Raw genomic sequence first — 17,853 nt, 5'->3', positions numbered from 1 at the left:
ATACAGTAAGGAAAAGTAAAGGTTTTCCCCTGACGTTAAGTCCAGTCGTGTCTGACTGGGGGTTGGTGCTCATCTCCATTTCTAAGCCAAAGAGCTGGCATTGTCTGTAGACACCTCCAAGGTCATGTGGCCGGCATGACTGCATGGAGCACCGTTACCTTCCCGCCAGAGCAGTACCTATTGATCTACTCACATTGGCATGTTTTTGAACTGCTAGGTTGTCAGAAGCTGGGGCTAACAGTGGGCGCTCACTCCACTCCTCGGATTCGAACCTGTGACCTTTCGGTCTGCAAGTTCAGCGGCTCAGCGCTTTAACACACTGTGTCACCGGGGGCTCCATTAATACAGTACAACACCACTTTAACTGGCATGGCTCAATGTTAGAAAATCATGGGAGCCAATGTTTTGCAAAGCCATTAGACTTTTCTGTCAAAGAATGCTGGTTCCTCATCAAACTACAAATCCCAGAATTTGATCCCAGTTTGTCAGAGTCCGAGTGGAGAATTGTAATTTGCTCTATGAAAGAGTTAGCAATATGCATTCTACTTGGAGCCTTATAGCTGCAGCTGGAAGATAATGTCTCCACTTCAATAGACTACAATAGCCATATGGAAGGTATTCATTATGGAGAATTCTGAGCTCATGCCTGCTATTACCAGATGTTTGAGGTAAGGTGGTGTGTGTTTCCATCATCTTATGCTAACTGTGTGGTCTTCATGGGATATCCTTAGACAAGGAATATTCAAGAGGGGTCTGCCATTGTCTTTCTCAGAACTATAGCTTGCAACTTTATTAATTCACACTCCTACGTCAAGATATCAACCTGGCCTGACCAAGCTGTCATCCAAAGTCAGATGGGATTTGGTGACTTCATGTTATTAGGCATGTTTGTAGTTGTCTGTCTTAAAATAATTTCTGACTCATGGCAGCCCTAACGTGAACCCATGGCAGGGTTAATTCAGAGACTTGCCATTTCCTCTTGAGTCTGAGAGAATGTGACTTGCTCAACGCCATAAACTGTGGATTACTCAGAATTTTAGGGCTTTGACACAATTGTCATAACACTGTATTTTCACTTCAACTGCCATGGTAAACTCCTGTGCAATTCTGGAGTTTGTAGTTTAGTGAGTCCCAAGAGCTCTTGGATGTGCTCTACATGTCCCTCTTTAAACTTCAAATCCCAGGATCCCACAGTGCCATCACTAAGGGGGTGAAAGGCACTGTGTGACACCATCAGAGAGGATGGTACCAAAATCACTCTATTAAAAATCGGCAGTGTTTGAGCAGAAATGTATTGTTAATCAAAATATCCCTATAGTGCAGGCATGGACAAACTTCAGCCCTCTATTAATGGTCTTGCCAGCTTCATTCCTGCCTGAGGAAATCCTTTGTTGGGAGATCTTCCAGAGGAGGGCATCTAAAATGATCAAAGGTCTGGAGAACAAGCCCTATGAGGAGAGGCTTAAAGAACTGGGCATGTTTAGCCTGCAGAAGAGAAGGCTGAGAGGAGACATGATAGCCATGTACAAATATGTGAGGGGAAGTCATAGGGAGGAGGGAGCAAGCTTGTTTTCTGCTGCCCTGCAGACTAGGATGCGGAACAATGGCTTCAAACTACAGGAAAGGAGATTCCATTTGAACATCAGGAAGAACTTCCTCACTGTGAGGGCTGTTCAGCAGTGGAACTCTCCCCCCCCCCCCCCCCCGACTGTGGTGGAGGCTCCTTCTTTGGAGGCTTTTAAACAGAGGCTGGATGGCCATCTGTTGGGGGTGCTTTGAATGCGATTTCCTGCTTCTTGGCAGGGGGTTGGACTGGATGGCTCATGAGGTGTCTTCCAACTCTACTATTCTATGATTCTATTCTATAATCTTTAGGTAAAGGTAAAGGTTTCCCCTGATGTTAAGTCCAGTTGTGACCGACTCTGGGGGTTGGTGCTCATCTCCATTTCTAAGCCGAAGAGCTGGCGTTGTCTGTAGACACCTCCAAGGTCATGTGGCCGGCATGACTGCATGGAATGCTGTTACCTTCCCTCTGGAGCAGTGCCTATTGATTTACTCACATTTGCATATTTTCGAACTGCTAGGTTGGCAGAAGCTGGATCTAACAGCGGGCGCTCACTCCGCTCCCTGGGTTTGAACCTGGGACCTTTCGGTCTGCAAGTTCAGCAGCTCAGCGCTTTAACACACTGAGCCACCGGAGGCTGCCCCTGATTGTTTCCTGTCTGGAATTCCCGTTTTCAGAGTGTTGTTCTTTATTTACTGTTCTGATTTTAGAGGTTTTTAAATACTGGTAGCCATTTTCATGGTTTTGTTCATTTTCATTTCCCCAGACAGGACTGAAGCTGGCAAGGCCCTTGATGCTAATCAAGGTGATTAATTCCAACATTTACACTCGCCTCCAACAGGCAAGAGTTCTTTCTCCCACCCTGGAGCTTCCACAGATAGATAAACCTTCCTTGCTTAGTTTCTCCATACCTCACAACCTCTGAGGATGCCTGCCCTAGATGTGGGCGAAACGTCAGGAGAGAATGCTTCTGGAGCATGGCCATACAGCCGGGAAAACACACAACAACCCAAAGAGCTTCCTCGCCAAACAGCCTTCCCAGCACTTCCTCCTTTGCATGCTTCTTCTCAACGTTCTATCCCCGCCCCTTCTGGGGCCACGTGACGAGAGGGACAGGCCAATCAGAGCTCTTTGCTGCTTTATGAACTGGTGCGGATGGATGCGAAGAAACTGCCTTGGTGGAAGAAGGGAGAGGAGAGAGAAAGAAAGAGAACTGACCAGGTGGGCGACCGAGCAGAGCTTCCTCCAGAAGGCTAGGACTTTGGATGTATCCTTGGTGTAGCGGTATGAGCGTTGGACGAAGGGTATGCCTACACTGTGGAAATAATGCAGTTTCACCCCACTTTAACTGCCATGGAGTCTTGGGTGTGGAGGTTTGGTGAGGCACCAGCATGCTTTGGCAGGGAAAGCCCGTGTCATTGCAGCTCTCAGGATTCCATAGCACTGAGCCATGGCTGTTGAAGCGGCGTGGAACTGTGTTAATTCTGTAGGAGTTAAGATTTGAATCCCTGCTCAGCCATGAAGCCCACTGGGTGACTTTGGGGGAAATCACACTGCCTCAGCTTCAGATGAAGGCAATAGCAAACCTTTTGGGCAAATTTTGCTAAGAAAACCTTGCAATAGGGTTTTCTTAGGGCTGCCATTGGTCAAAGGTGACTTGAAGGCACAAAACAGCTGTTTGTACTTGTGGGGTGCAGTTAGCTAAGGGTGCGCCTGCACTGTAGCTTGATACCTCTTTAATTGCCATGCCTCAATGCTATGGAATTGTAGGAGTTGTAGTTTTAGTCGTCTTGAGTTTCCTTTGTGGAGAGAAAAAGTGGGGTATAAATAAACATAATAAACATAATCATTTCTTTGTGTGTCAGGAGCGACTTGAGAAACTGCAAGTTGCTTGTGATGTGAGAGAATTGGCCATCTGCAAGGACGTTGCTCAGGGGATGCCCAGACATTTTGATGTATTTACCATCCTTGTGGGAGGCTTCTCTCATGCCCCTGCATGAAGCTGGAGCTGACAGAGTGAGCTCATCTGCGCTCTCCCCGGGTTGGATTCGAACCGGCAACCTTCAAGTCAGCAACCCAACCTTCAAGTCATCAGTCTTGCCGACACAAGGGTTTAACCCACTGCGCCATTGGGAGCTTCATGTCCCTGCATTGAGAGCTAGAGCTGACAGATGGGAGCTCACCCTGCTCCCTGGATTTGAACCACCGATCTTTTGGTCAGCAGTCCTGCCAGCACAAGGGTTTAATCCACTGCGCCACCGGGGGCTCCTATAATAATGATGATGATGATAATAACAACAATAATAATTTACAATGCCTTTGGCCTTCTCTGCCAGAGAGTTCTGGGGTCTGATCAAAGAACAACTCCTATGATTCTATAGCAGAGGTCCCCAAACTAAGGCCCGGGGGCCGGATGCGGCCCATCGAAGCCATTTATCCGGCCCCCACGGCACAAGGGCAGAAGGGGGTTGGGCTAAATGACCCAAGGGGTCTCTTCTTCTCTTCCAACCATTATTATTATTTTATTATGACACAGCAAACAAGATAGATATGCTGGATTTCATATCACAAAATCACAAGTCGAACACTTCCCAAGTGTCTAGGACTGTGTGATGTATTTTCGGATGATGCGCGCAGATCCCAGCAGGGTGGCCTTTTGCAGTTGGCAGATCGTAATTTTGTCAATGTCTATTGTTTCCAAATGCCGGCTGAGATCTTTTGGCATGGCACCCAATGTGCCCATCACCACCGGGACCACCTGCACTGGTTTCTGCCAGAGTCTATTATTATTATTATTATTATTATTATTATTATTATTATTATTATTATTAACATTGAGGCTGGGTGGCCATCTGTCAGGGATGCTTTGCTTGTGCTTTTTGTGCACAAAGGCAGAAAGGGGTTGGACTAAATGGCCCAAGGGGGTCATCTTCCAACCCTCTTTTTTATTATTATTATTATTATTATTATTATTATTATTATTATTATTATTAACATTGAGGCTGGGTGGCCATCTGTCAGAGGTGCTTTGCTTGTGCTTTCGGTGCACAAAGGCAGAAGGGGATTGGACTCAACGGCCCAAAGGGTCTTTCCAACTCTTTTTATTACTGTTGTTGTTTTTATTATTATTAGTAATTATTATTATTGCTCGGTGGCCAACTATAGTCTGGCCCTCCAATGGTCCGAAGGATCGTGAACTGGCCCCCTGTTGAAAAAGTTTGGGGACCCCTGTTCTATAGCATTGAGCCATTGCAGTTAAAGGGGTGGTCAAGCTGCATTAATTCTACAGTGTAGACACATTCTTAGTCAGGTGAATTTTAGCCTCTGGGCAGCTGATCTTGTGAAGATCCCTCTGCCAAAGTTTATCTTTGCCTCTCAGGAGATACATTATTGTCACATGTCTTTTTATTTATAGTTCAGTAAAGTGGGAGTTCTGGGTGTAGGTGAACTACAACTCCTCTATATTCCCCAGTAGGAGTGACTGTGCTCTGACTTGATGCATGGTGAACTACAACTTCCAGCATGTGGAGTCAATCCCTAAACTCCTCCAGTAAGTTTAGTTACAGCTCAGTTCTGCTCTGTTTGTTATGTAGAGAGATTGGAAAGGAAAGGGCAGTGGGTGGGGCCATGCAAATTCCACAGCAATGGAGATCCCTGGGATGTCTGCCTGTGGTGGAAGAAAAAGCAAAATCTAGCATGAAATGGTCCCCAAACAAAAGTATTCCTTGGGTGGTGGGGTGTAGTGTTTGGGAAGGACATTGGCAGGGATTGGGCTGCATGTTCATGGCGCTCGCTGTAACTGTTATGTCAGTGGAAAAGAGTGACTTACTGGGTTCTCAGGAGTGGGAAGTATAGCCTGTTTGTGGAGGCTGTCGGCTGTCTGTGTGAGCAGACATCTATGCCACATACACATATACGGGTTTTCACTTTTATTATGGATTTAATTTAGATTTAGAATTAGAATTTAGAATAGAATTAGATTTGATTAGATTGGATTAAGATTTGGATTAGATTAGATTACATATTATCTGCTTAGAACTGGATTATATGAGGCCCCTTCTTCACAGCTGTATAAAATGCACACTGAAGTGGATTATAAGGCAGTGTGGAGTCAAGATAATCCAGTGCCAAGCAGATAATATAAGATTATAAATGGGTTATATAGCTGTGTGGAAGGGCCTTGAGTCCACACTGCCATATAATCCAGTGCAAATTAGATAATCTGTGGAAGAGGCCTAACTGTGCCTGTCCCCTAGGCTGAGTAGGTTGCTAGGAGACCAAGTGGTCAGAGATTAGCCCTCTAAACTGGCAGCAATTGGATAAAAACAATTATTCCTCTACCGCTAATTAGGACTTATCTTTTCTTTTTGTTATATCAACCTAGAGCCGTGGATGATGGGTTTTGTTGTCAAATTTCGAGGTTGGGGGGCCTGTAGTTTTGTTGTTTTGTCCACTGCCCTGATGCCATCACTCTTTTATATATATAGATTTATTATTATTTTATTATGACACAGCAAACAAGAACACTTCCCAAGTGTCTAGGACTGTGTGATGTATTTTCGGATGATGCGCGCAGATCCCAGCAGGGTGGCCTTTTGCAGCTGGCAGATCGTAATTTTGTCAATGTCTATTGTTTCCAAATGCCGGCTGAGATCTTTTGGCACGGCACCCAATGTGCCCATCACCACCGGGACCACCTGCACTGGTTTCTGCCAGAGTCTTTGAAGTTCAATCTTGAGGTCCTGGTAGCGGCTGAGTTTTTCCTGTTGTTTTTCGTCAATGCGACTGTCACCTGGGATGGCGACATCAATGATCCAAACCTTTTTCTTTTCCACAACTGTGATGTCTGGTGTGTTGTGTTCCAGAACTTTGTCAGTCTGGATTCGGAAGTCCCACAGTATCTTTGTGTGCTCATTCTCCAATACTTTTGCAGATTTGTGATCCCACCAGTTCTTTGCTGCTGGGAGGTGGTATTTGAGGCATAAGTTCCAATGAATCATTTGGGCCACATAGTTGTGCCTCTGTTTGTAGTCTGTCTGTGCAATTTTCTTACAGCAGCTGAGGATATGATCAATGGTTTCGTCGGTTTCCTTGCACAGTCTGCATTTTGGGTCAACAGCTGATTTTTCGATCTTGGCCTTAATTGCATTTGTTCTGATGGCTTGCTCCTGGGCTATTATATAATAATAATAATAATAATAATAATAATAATAATAATAATAATAATAATAATAATGAACGACTTCATACAATTAATAATCATAATCACCTATATCAAGGTGAAGATAATGCACGGGGAGATTTAAATCTATTTCAATGTTTACATTCTGCTGGTTTTAAAGCTGTATCATTTTTAAAGGCGGTGAGCTACATTTGCTCTCAGTTCCAGAAATAAAAGTGGGTTAAAAATAAATCCAGGATTGGCCAAAAGTCACAATGGGGTTTCTGTATTTAATAACTCTTTTCATTTTTAATTTTATATCTACAATACCATATCATCATATATCTATATATATAAATAAGTGATGGAATCCCGGCGACGAGCAAAACAACACAACTAAACACCCCCAACATCAAAATTTAGCAGCACAACCCCTCATCCATGCCTCTATGTTCATACAACAAAGAGAAAAGAAAAATAAAGTCCTAATTAGAGGGAGAGGAATAACTGTTTTTATCCAATTGCTGCCAGTTAGAAGGCTAAGCATCGCCCACTTGGGCTCCTAGCAACCCACTCAGCCCAGGGGACAGGCAGAGTTAGGCCTCACTTAGGCCTCTTCCACATTGCCTATAAAATACAGATTATCTGATTTGAACTGGATTATATGGCAATGTAGACTCAAGGCCCTTCCACACAGCTATATAATCCATTTATAATGGACTTAATGTCAGGGGAAAACCTTTACCCTTTACCTTAACTACCACCAATTCCTCAATACTTTATTTCCCATACCACCATATTTCGCCACAGCAACGTGTGGCCGGACAAAGCTAGTCAATTATAATAAAAACAATCACAACCACAACAATAATAATCAACAGCTTCACAGCCAAGAAGCACCCAGGCACTGAAGCTGCAAGGCCATTCAGTGCTAATCAAGCTCGCCAATGGTAACATTTGTCAGAGTTTTATATTATTTAGGCCATTTCTTATGTGAAAATTGATAAGTGTTTGTAAGAATCATGTCCTATCCATGTAATCAAGACACCTGCTAAAGACTGAGTGCTATTAATAGTGAATGTGAAGGTGATGGTGTTGCTGTTGGAAAGCTGTTGAAGTGGAGCTGAAGAAAGCTTGAAGATAACATTTTGTTTCGCCAGTTGAAAGCTGCTGATAAAAGCCAAGGACTGTTATGTTTGTATATATTTTCATATAAATCTTTCTTTACTAAAAGACAGTTTGTTTTAGGGTTTTCTCCTTGGACGAAGGGTACAGCTTCCGCAGAAGGGGTTGAATGTTTGGAACCCCAGTTTGATAGCTGCAACAACATTCACACTTGGCCTCCAAACAGACAATACAGTAGAGTCTCACTTAGCCAAGCTTCACTTATCCAAGGCAGTCAACCATTTAGTAGTCAATGTTTTTGAACTAAATGTTGCAATGTTTGCGTGCAAAATTCGTAAAAACAGTAAATTAATACATAACATTACTTTATATCATATGGAATAATTACGATGGTATGATTCATGTTGATTTTAATGATTGTTTTTACTGATGTTGATGTTTGTATTGGGATAATTGTGTTATGGCTTTGTGATTGATATTTGTTGTATCGGGCAAGGCCCCATGTAAGCCGCCCCGAGTCCCTTCGGGGAGATGGGGCGGAGTATAAAAATAAAGTTATTATTATTATTATTATTATTATTATGGTCTAATAAGAAAACAGAACAATAGAATCTCTAAAATCAGGACACTAAATACAAAACAACACTCAAAAGACAGGGACATTCCAGACACGGGAATTCCACACAGGAAACAATCAGGCCCAGCGAACACCTCCCAACAAAGGATTCCCTCAACCAGGAAACAGCCAGGCCTCGAACCTCCAAGGCCATTCAATACAAATCAACGTAACTAATTGCAACATTCATACTTCCTGCACTCAGACTATTCATTCCTATTCGACCTGCCCAACCAACAATTCCACAAGCTAAAAGCGGCCAGGCTTCAAAGCAACAACACTATTCACTTCTCTTCAACCTGTCAAACCAATATTTCCCCTACATAAAAAACCCTCATGTTTGGAAGCCACCAGGCCACTCCGTCCCATTCAATCAGCCGAAGCAAGGAGGCCCCTATATAGAAAGCACGCAGGCTTCGAAGCAGCAAGGCTATTCAGTGGAATTCCAAATGGCCACAGCAACGCTGGCAGGGCACAGCTAGTAGTTTATATAGAACATTTTCATATTACATGTAAAAAATCAAATCTCATTTTTTTTTGTAAATAAAGAAAAAAATAATTAAATCTTCAGACCTCTTTTGGACCTTCTTGTAACATGTTTTCTTCGTAAAAAAAGGGTGCTGGTTGATATCCAAAGTGGAAGAAAGATACAGTGTCAGGAAGATTATTACTCAGGGACCAGCATTGTGCAACCTTTCAGATGTTGTTGGATTGCACCTGTTCATGTTAGGACTGTTGGAACTTGCAGTCTAACAACATCTGGAAGGCCATATGATTCACACTGCTAGGCAAAAATAAAAGAGGCAGGATGGAAACAGATGAAACCTTATGAAGTTGGCATCTTTCTGGCCAGGCACCTGTTCTTTAAAAGTTGCATGGCTGGAATGTGTAGTTTTTCCAGAACTATTTTGTTGTGCTGGAAAAAAATAAAACTGTCAACATTTCCGTCTCTTATGCAGCCCTTAAAGGAAATTAAGACTAGGCCGGGGACACTCCTGCAGACACCTAGGAGCAAGAAGCACTGAGAGCCATGTTTCTTGGGCCCCATATACAGTGACAATTTAATGCAGTTTCAAATCAGTATTGAAGAAAGTGGTTTTGCTGTTCAGATGATTACATAGGAAATCCTGGAACCAATTTGAGGCCCAGATGGTGATGACACAAATCACAGAGCATTAAGGGTTTTCTTTTGCATTTATTTGTGGGAGTTTGCTGTCTGGCTGCCACAGTTTGAAGCTAGCCTTTTATCAATCGGTTCAAAGTAAAGAGGACTCTGCCAGGGAACTGAAGAAAAGATGGCTGTCCTATAGATGGCAAAACCAGGAAGCTAGGGTCGGGATGAGGGATATGAGGAAGATTCTGTATTTGTCAGAGTGGGATAGTATGACAGACATGTCCAGCATAGCATTTCCCTTCACTGTAAATTGGTGACAAGTCCCACTTAAATCAATTTCTTTATATACAATTTTTACATTCAGAAACCTAAACCCCATCGACATGCACCATTTAATGCAGCTCAGAGCTGGCTTCACACTGTGGCAGTCAGACAACAAGCTCCCACGAAAGAGAGCCATAATAATAATAATAATTAATAATAATAATAACTTCAAAGACTCTGGCAGAAACCAGTGCAGGTGGTCCCTGTGGTGATGGGCACACTGGGTGCCATGCCAAAAGATCTCAGCCGGCATTTGGAAACAATAGACATTGACAAAATTACGATCTGTCAACTGCAAAAGGCCACCCTACTGGGATCTGCACGCATCATCCGAAAATACATCACACAGTCCTAGACACTTGGGAAGTGTTCGACTTGTGATTTTGTGAAACGAAATCCAGCATATCTATCTTGTTTGCTGTGTCATACAATAAAATAATAATAATCAATTATTTTTATATCCCACCACCATCTCCCCAAAGGGACTTGGGGCAGCTTACAAGCAGGACCAAGCCCAATAATAACACGATTAACCAAATAATAACACCTTTAAAAATGCAACTAAACATATAACAAGCTAATTAATGTTCGTCAGTGCTCTGTGGTTTGTGTCATTGCCATCTCGTTCCAGGAGTTTCTCTGTAATAATCTGCCCAGCAAGACCACTTTCTTCAATACTGGTTTAAATTTATTAAATGGTCACTGTAGATGGGGCTTTATTCTCAAGGATCTGTCCACAGATAAGCTAAGGAAGCAATGAAGCCCAAGCGATAGTAAGGAGAATGCCTTCATAAACCAGCTTCTCTTACTACTGAGGAAGGGGTGAAAAGCAAATTCTAGATCGGGCTAGGCTTAGCATGACTAGGCTGGGCTCTGCTGGTCTCTTCCTTTTTGTGGTAGTTCTCTGGGCAGCAGAGGTGTCATGGCTGCTTCTCTGAATGAGATTTGGAAAGACCTTATGAGCCAGCTCAATAGTAGGCCTATTCTTTCTGAACTGCCTTTTACCAATGGCAAATAATGGTGGACTCAGGTCTGTAGGGTCTTTTGAAAACTAATGTGGACTATATATCCTAACACTGGTGCATGCTCTGGCACTTTCATAAATAAGCTGATAAGATGTTGAACGTTGATCAACATTTTGTAACTTAGGAGGAAACAGTGAGCAGCTGACTATACAGCCAGGTTTTATGTGTCTGGTTGTATTGAGATGTCCCTTCCATTACTAAGTTAGATGGGATGGGGAGATTCAAATAGTTAGTCTGCCTTATGCTGACTGCACTATGACTAGAAATAGTCACAACAATTTGGGGAAACAAACTATATTATTCATACAAGTCTTGCTCTACTACTTATTTTTCTCTCCCCTTCTGTCTTTCAAAACTTTAATTGAACACCAATACAGGTACAAATACTGAGAGAAGAATCAGGACAGCTATTCTAAATGGCTCACATTGGGAAGGAAAACCAGCAAGAAGCCGTGCCTCTCCCAGAGCGGGCATCAAAGGAAAGTGCTGTGCTTGCAGCAAACGCCTTCAGCAGCAAGATCCCTGTGCTGTCTAAAAGCAGACTCGCACCCAAACAGCAGGTACATGTAGCAGAGTTGCTTTTCTCCTAATCCAATCGTTGTTTTTGTTATTTTACTTTGCTTCAGAAATGATGTTGTGCTGCACCCTGTCTTTGATAGCATCAAACTTCCTTAATTTCAATATTCCTCTTTACAAAAGTGAATGTGGATGAAGGCCACTTGTGCTTTGTCAGATTTTGTTCCCCTCAGCCTCCCATAGCCCCTCTTTTTAAACCAGAAGCCTAAAATAGTCTGGGGTTATGAGGAGGAGAATATGTGAAATACCATTAAGAAAGTTTCAAGTTGTGCGGTTTTTAAGGTCAGCTAAAATTGCCTTTTTATGCTGACTTTCTTTCTAGCAGGTTGGGAAGACACTGGTGATCTATTGCTCATTCCCATCCTTGCTTTAGACCAGGCCTGCACAACCTGTGTCTCTGTAGGTGATTTGAACTTCAGCTCCCAAAATTCCTGACCTTTGAAGAAGCTGACTAGGAGGTGATTTTTTTATCATGTCAGAAGCGACTTGAGAACATACTGAAAGCCGCTTCTGAATTGGCCATCTATAGAGACGTTGCCCAGGGGACTTCTCTCATGTCTCCGCAGGCTAGAGCTGACAGACGAGAGCTCATCGGTTCTCGTGGATTCGAACCGGCAACCTTCAGGTCAGCAACCCTACCTTCAGGTTAGCAGTCCAGTCGGCACAAGGGTTTAACCCAGTGGTTTTCAACCTGTGGGCCCTCAGTTGTTTTGGCCTACAGCTCCCAGAAATGCCAGCCAGTTTTCCAGCTGTTAGGATTTCTGGGAGTTGACAGCCAAAAATATCCAGGGACCCGAGGTTGACAACCTCTGGTTTAACCCATTGCACCACCACGGAATGGGAAATGAATGAATGCATGAATGAGACTTTATTTCTGTCCCACCCTATATCCCCAGTGGGGACTCAGGGTGGCTTACAACATATAGAGAGCCAAGCGTTCAATGCCGTATAAAAATACAAAATAACATAAACTCCAATTTACATTTACACAACAAAAACCAATTTACATTTACACAAGCAATAAATACAATCAGACAACTGAACACAGACCAACAAATTAACATTATAACCATTCCATATTTAACAGATTTTTAAAATTTAGAGTTCAAAAGATTAAATTAAAATTGAGATGTAGTCCCAAACATCTGGAAGGCCACAGGTTGTGCAGGCATGCTCTAGATATCATTGGGTTATAGTTCCCGTCTTCTACCTCCATTGATTATACACGGCCATAAATGATGGGAATTTTGTTCCAACAAGAATTCATATCGAACCACTGCTACATTTGAATAAAAAGTCTGACCTCATTCCATAAAAGCATCCACATTACAGGGGGAAAGGGACTTTGCCTAAAGTTGGCAAAGGGGTATCCTTCTATTTCCAATAATGTTCTGTTCACACTGTCCTCTTCTGTAGACATGTGTATCCAGTGGGAAGAGCAAAGCGATCAAGGACCCAAAGGTGCCTCACACCAGTTCAGCTCCTGCTGTTGGTGGACTGGAACCGGTGGCTGCTTCATTGCCCAAGAGCCTTTCCAGAGAACCTCTGGGGGAAGTACATCTCAGCACATCTGGTCACAGGAATGAGGGCAACAGGTCTGCTGCCAAAAGAGTGGGCAACAGTGGTGGAGAAGGTTAGTTGCTCATATTTAAGATAAAAGATGGGTCAAGGTGAGATGTATATTACAGCTGCCTTTAACATGGAGGGATGTGTTGTTGGCTCTCTTACTGTTTGGGATCTGTGGGTGGCTAAATAATACAAAAACAGGACATATGAGGCTGCTTTTGTGTTATACTAAACAGGGAGGACCCTAGACTCTCTAGATACAGTTGCACTGTGACTGTTATTCATTTCCGCTCTCATGGTCAGAAGACATTTGGGAGTAGCAGTCCAAAGCTATTGGAGAAAAGTTACAGACCCCCAAACCCTATTCAGCTTTTGTTTAGCGTATGCTGTAGTTTAGAATTTGATAAGAGCCTACTCTTCTTCTGGGCTTCTGTAATTGCCCCCCCACAGCTCATAGGGGGAAAGCTGATTTGTTCCTTTACAGTTGCACCAGAGGAGGATTGGGAGGAGCATGTGAGCTTAGGGAAAAACTAGGCTTGTTCACATACTATTAAAACATGGGATTAGCATGACAAAGCATCCAGTTATTAACTTCAGTCTGGGAAAATAAGATATTGGTTTGATGTAAACCTTTCTTGATCCTATGCTAAGCATGAGGACTGTTTGTTGATTTTAGTATGGGGAACTAGAATATAAGTGTAGCTGAAATAAATGCTCTTATGCTGAGGGATGTGTGTATTTATTTAATTATAATAGATATTTGTGCCACCTAACTCAGTCCTTTGCAAGGATATTCTCTGAAAAAGGAAATTTCAGGATCAACAGGACATTTTCTTAACTATCATAAGCTACCATCAAAGTATAATACTGATACATAATATCATATACTTGGGCTTTAGCTAACGGAAGTGGTAATTATCTTGGGTGTTGAGCTCTGATGGACAAGCTGATCAGTTAGAAATAATTAAGCAGCCAGTCCATAGGTGTTAGCATAGCTTGTTGTTGTATCTTTGCCCTTGTATCATGTACGCTCACTTGCTTTAGCTATTCAGATGTCTACAATCCAGTAGCTCTAGCACAGTTCATCTTGCTTTCCCGTCCTCCACTTCCTTCTCTGTTTTGGGCACATGATATTTGGAAGATGGTTTGCTGTGAGTTTTCCGGGCTGTATGGGCATGTTTCAGAAGTATTCTTTCCTGAGTTTTGCCCACATCTATGGCAGGCATCCTCAGAAGGTTGTGGGGTCTGTTGGAAACTAGGCAAGTGGGATTTATATATCTGTGGGATATTCAGGATGGGAGAAAGAATTCTTGTCTGTTTGAGGCAGGTGTGAATGTTGCAGTTGGCTACCTTGATTAGCATTGAATAGCCTTTCAGCTTCAAGGTCTGGCTGCTTACTGCCTGGGAGGAATCCTTTGTTGGGAGATATTAGCTGGTTCCGATTGATTCATGTCTGGAATTCCTCTGAGTGTTGTTCTTTATTTACTGTCCTGAGTTTAGAGGGTTTTTTTAATATTGGTTGCCAGATTTTGTTCATTGTCATCGTTTCCTCCTTTCTGTTGAAATTGTCCACATGCTTGTGGATTTCAATGGCTTCTCTGTGTAGTCTGACATAGTGGTTGTTAGAGTGATCCACCATTTCTGTGTTCCCAAATAATATTGTGTCCAGGTTGGTTCATCACGTTCTCAGCTATAGCTGACTTCTCTGCTGAATTAGTCTACAGTGCCTTTCATGCTCCTTGATTCAAGCAATGCTGTGTTTGGTGGTCCCTATGTAGACTTGTCCACAGCTGCATGGTATATGGTAGACTCTTGCAGAGGTGAGTGGATCCTTCTTGTTCTTTCCTGAATGTAGACATTCTGGAAGATGTTGATGCTGACTAGTATCTTTAGTTATCTGATGCTCCTGTTTTTGGTCAGTTGGTTGCCTGAGAAATTCAAGTTACTTCTGGCCTTCTACTCTTTAAGAACAGGGCAGGGAAAATATTTCTGGCTGTGAGTTATGCGGAGGGAGGTGGTAGCTTCAAGGTATTGTGGCTGGGAAATTGAGGGAAAAGTTTCTTTCTTCAGCTGTGCTTCCTTTGTCGTCCTCTGTTCGTGTAAACCCCTGATTCTTTTCATAGGAACGGACACAGAGGAGTTTGTGCCTGATGTAGCAGCTCTTGCCAGCATCTTGTCCAACACAGGGCTGAAATGCCAGATGATGAATTCAACCCACAAGCCCAGCTTGGCCCAAAGAGTCCCTTTGAGTGGAAACAGAGCATGTTCAGCCAGCATTGGGGTGAGTCCTCTCCCCCATTCACATGCACACGGCAGTGTATTGGTGTTGTATGTGTTTACCTATTGGGTCGAGCAGAACTCTAGGCACGGTTTTCTTATAAGCTGAGCAGTAGTTCAAATACAATATGCCTGTAGTTGTCCAACTATTAGGTAGATGGAGAAAGAGAGCTTTTAATGGAGGAGATTTGAAATGTTACCTTTCCACTTCTCCCCCCCCCCCCCAAGATTTAATCTTCTTTAAAAAAAGTGTTCTAGTTCCAATTTAGGTCTCGTGTACATTTTCATAGATTCTTCTATGTTGGCATTTTGCTTTGATGAATGAACATGTGAACATACCATAATATTGCTGTGTACTGGTCATTAAAGATCCACTCCAGTATAACTTTATCCTGGTCTTTACATAAAAATCCAACATTAGCAGTATGTCTCCTGTTTTGGGTGTGCATACTATCTGCCATTTCCCGAAAGCTGTAGAAATTGCAGCCTGTCTTCATGGCTGGGGCAGGGAAAAGTAGACTCAGATATATAGTTATTAGGGATCTTCCTGGATTTGGGTTCTGTTTTTTCTGTTTGTGAATATATTATCTCTCCCTGTAGACTGCCCGAGGCTCTCTATATACAAAGGTTTCAGAAGGAAATCCTGTTCGCTTTTCCTGTATCTCCAGATCAACTTCAAAAGGTACCACCAAATTTGGGGTCCGTTCAGCTTCCAATGTATTGATTCTCTAAACTATCTGAACTTACTGCTTCTTGGCAGAAGGAAGTGAACCTAAAACTAGAAACTTCTTTGTTTTCTTTTCCTATAACAGATACAGATCTCTCAAAGTCCTGTGGCCTGTCCCTGAACATTGAACAGCTTAAGACTTTGTCATCTAGTCTCAAGAACTACGGTCCCAGGGTGGGTAATGGATGCTTTTCCTTCTTCTCTTCATTGCATGTGTGGTTGCACTGGTCAAATAAGGATTGGGGAAGAGTTTGAATGATTCTACCAATCTCTGAACACCTTTGCTTAGAGATACAAAAAACTAATATGAACGGATTTTGAGGAATAACAGGTACCTGGCTGGTTGGCCAACCTCTTGGAATTTTGAACCTAACAGCTGGAATGGTGTTTTCCTGCCATGAATTGAGATGCAACCACTTTTTGGGGTGGCAGGGCATAACACAATAGAATGGCAAACCAGAAGAGCTGTTGAGCAGTATGAGGTTTATGTGTCACCTGTTGAGCAGTTCTACTAGCACAGTGGTTCTCAACCTGTGGGTCCCCAAATGTTTTGGCCTTCAACTCCCAGAAACAGCTGGTAGGCTGGCTGGGATTTCTGGGAGTTGTAGGCCAAAACACCTGGGGACCCACAGGTTGAGAACTACTGGATTAGAAGGATTCCTCCAAAAGAGCAGCAGACTACCATTTTGAAGGGATCCTAATCCCTGTTTGCAAGGACTGTTTGTGTACCATTACTTAGAGTAGATGCTCTTCTTATTCTGCTCTGGGAAAGCTGATTGACATGGATGGGTTACTGTATTAGATATTGGGGCCACCCTATTATTATCTCAAGTCCAATGGTTGTCTCTGGCAGTAAATGCTGGAAGTTAGCAGCCAATCCTTGGCAGAGAGGGCCAAGTGCCATGAATGCTTCCCCATCTGATCTTGTGTGCCCCACCCTCCAGAATTGTACTAAGAATGCTGGCTACATGTCCCTAACTGTCTGACACTTACATCAGGGGGAAGTGACTCAATCCAGGCATCCGGCAGAGGACCAGAGAGTGACCAAGTTTGCAGATCCAGCAGCCAAGCCCATTGCAGAATGTCTGAGCAGAGTGACCCCAACTGATGTTCCAGTTCAAAGGTGATAAAGGAACCAAATGTCCAATGGGTTGTACAGGTGGATGGGAAAGACAAGGAAGTTGTACAAGGCCACAACTCATGATTACTAAACTAATGGTTGTTTTTGTCTTAGTTTCTCACCCTCTTTGGGGAGGGGGGAGGGAAGGAATATCTCCATCTCACTTCTAATCTTCACAGCAGGGTTCTTTGACATATGCAGCATACCTGCTCCATCCTTCCCCTAGGGCAGTGGTTCTCAACCTGCGGTCCCCAGATGTTTTTGGCCTAGAATTCCCAGAAATCCCAGCCAGTTTACCAGCTGTTAGGATTTCTTGGAGTTGAATGCCAAAAACGTCTCTGGACCCTAGGTTGAGAACCACTGCTCTAGGAGATGCCCCACAGCACTGCTGGCTCACCGTTAGTATGGGAAATACTGCCTCAGATGTGGGAGTGTGAGGGCAATTGGTGTGCATGCAGTCACCACTGTCTTGGAGAGTCTTCCTGGGCTGCTTCTACACTGTAGAATTAAAGTAGTTTGATAACACTTTGACTGCTGTGGTTCATTGCTATGGAATATTGGAATATTGTAGTTTGGTGAGACACCAGTACTCATTGGCAAGGAAGGCTAAAGACTTTGCAAAACTAGTTACCATGTAAAGGCATTATAATCTCTTCTT

General features: G+C 43.1%; 1 protein-coding gene across 4 annotated transcripts in view; it reads left to right on the top strand.

The window, feature by feature from the left end:
• The first annotated feature begins 489 nt into the window (after positions 1–489).
• The window catches only part of troap (trophinin associated protein), a 35,787-nt gene continuing 18,423 nt past the window's right edge, over positions 490–17,853 (top strand). Inside the window, exons 1-8 of one of the 4 annotated variants that reach the window (XM_008114408.3) lie at positions 490–668; positions 2,331–2,785; positions 11,307–11,489; positions 12,922–13,138; positions 15,195–15,352; positions 15,949–16,030; positions 16,161–16,249; positions 17,074–17,198. In XM_008114408.3, the coding sequence (XP_008112615.1) occupies positions 11,346–11,489; positions 12,922–13,138; positions 15,195–15,352; positions 15,949–16,030; positions 16,161–16,249; positions 17,074–17,198 (815 nt within the window). In that variant the 5' untranslated portion in view covers positions 490–668; positions 2,331–2,785; positions 11,307–11,345. Of the gene's footprint in view, positions 669–2,330; positions 2,869–4,837; positions 5,115–11,306; positions 11,490–12,921; positions 13,139–15,194; positions 15,353–15,948; positions 16,031–16,160; positions 16,250–17,073; positions 17,199–17,853 lie in introns of those variants that run through there. The other 3 variants (XM_062971028.1, XM_008114409.3, XM_062971029.1) reach the window with 3 other exon arrangements.

Source organism: Anolis carolinensis, chromosome 2 (assembly GCF_035594765.1).
Source record: "Anolis carolinensis isolate JA03-04 chromosome 2, rAnoCar3.1.pri, whole genome shotgun sequence".
NCBI lineage: Eukaryota > Metazoa > Chordata > Lepidosauria > Squamata > Dactyloidae > Anolis > Anolis carolinensis.
This window is presented reverse-complemented; position numbering and strand designations above follow the sequence as displayed.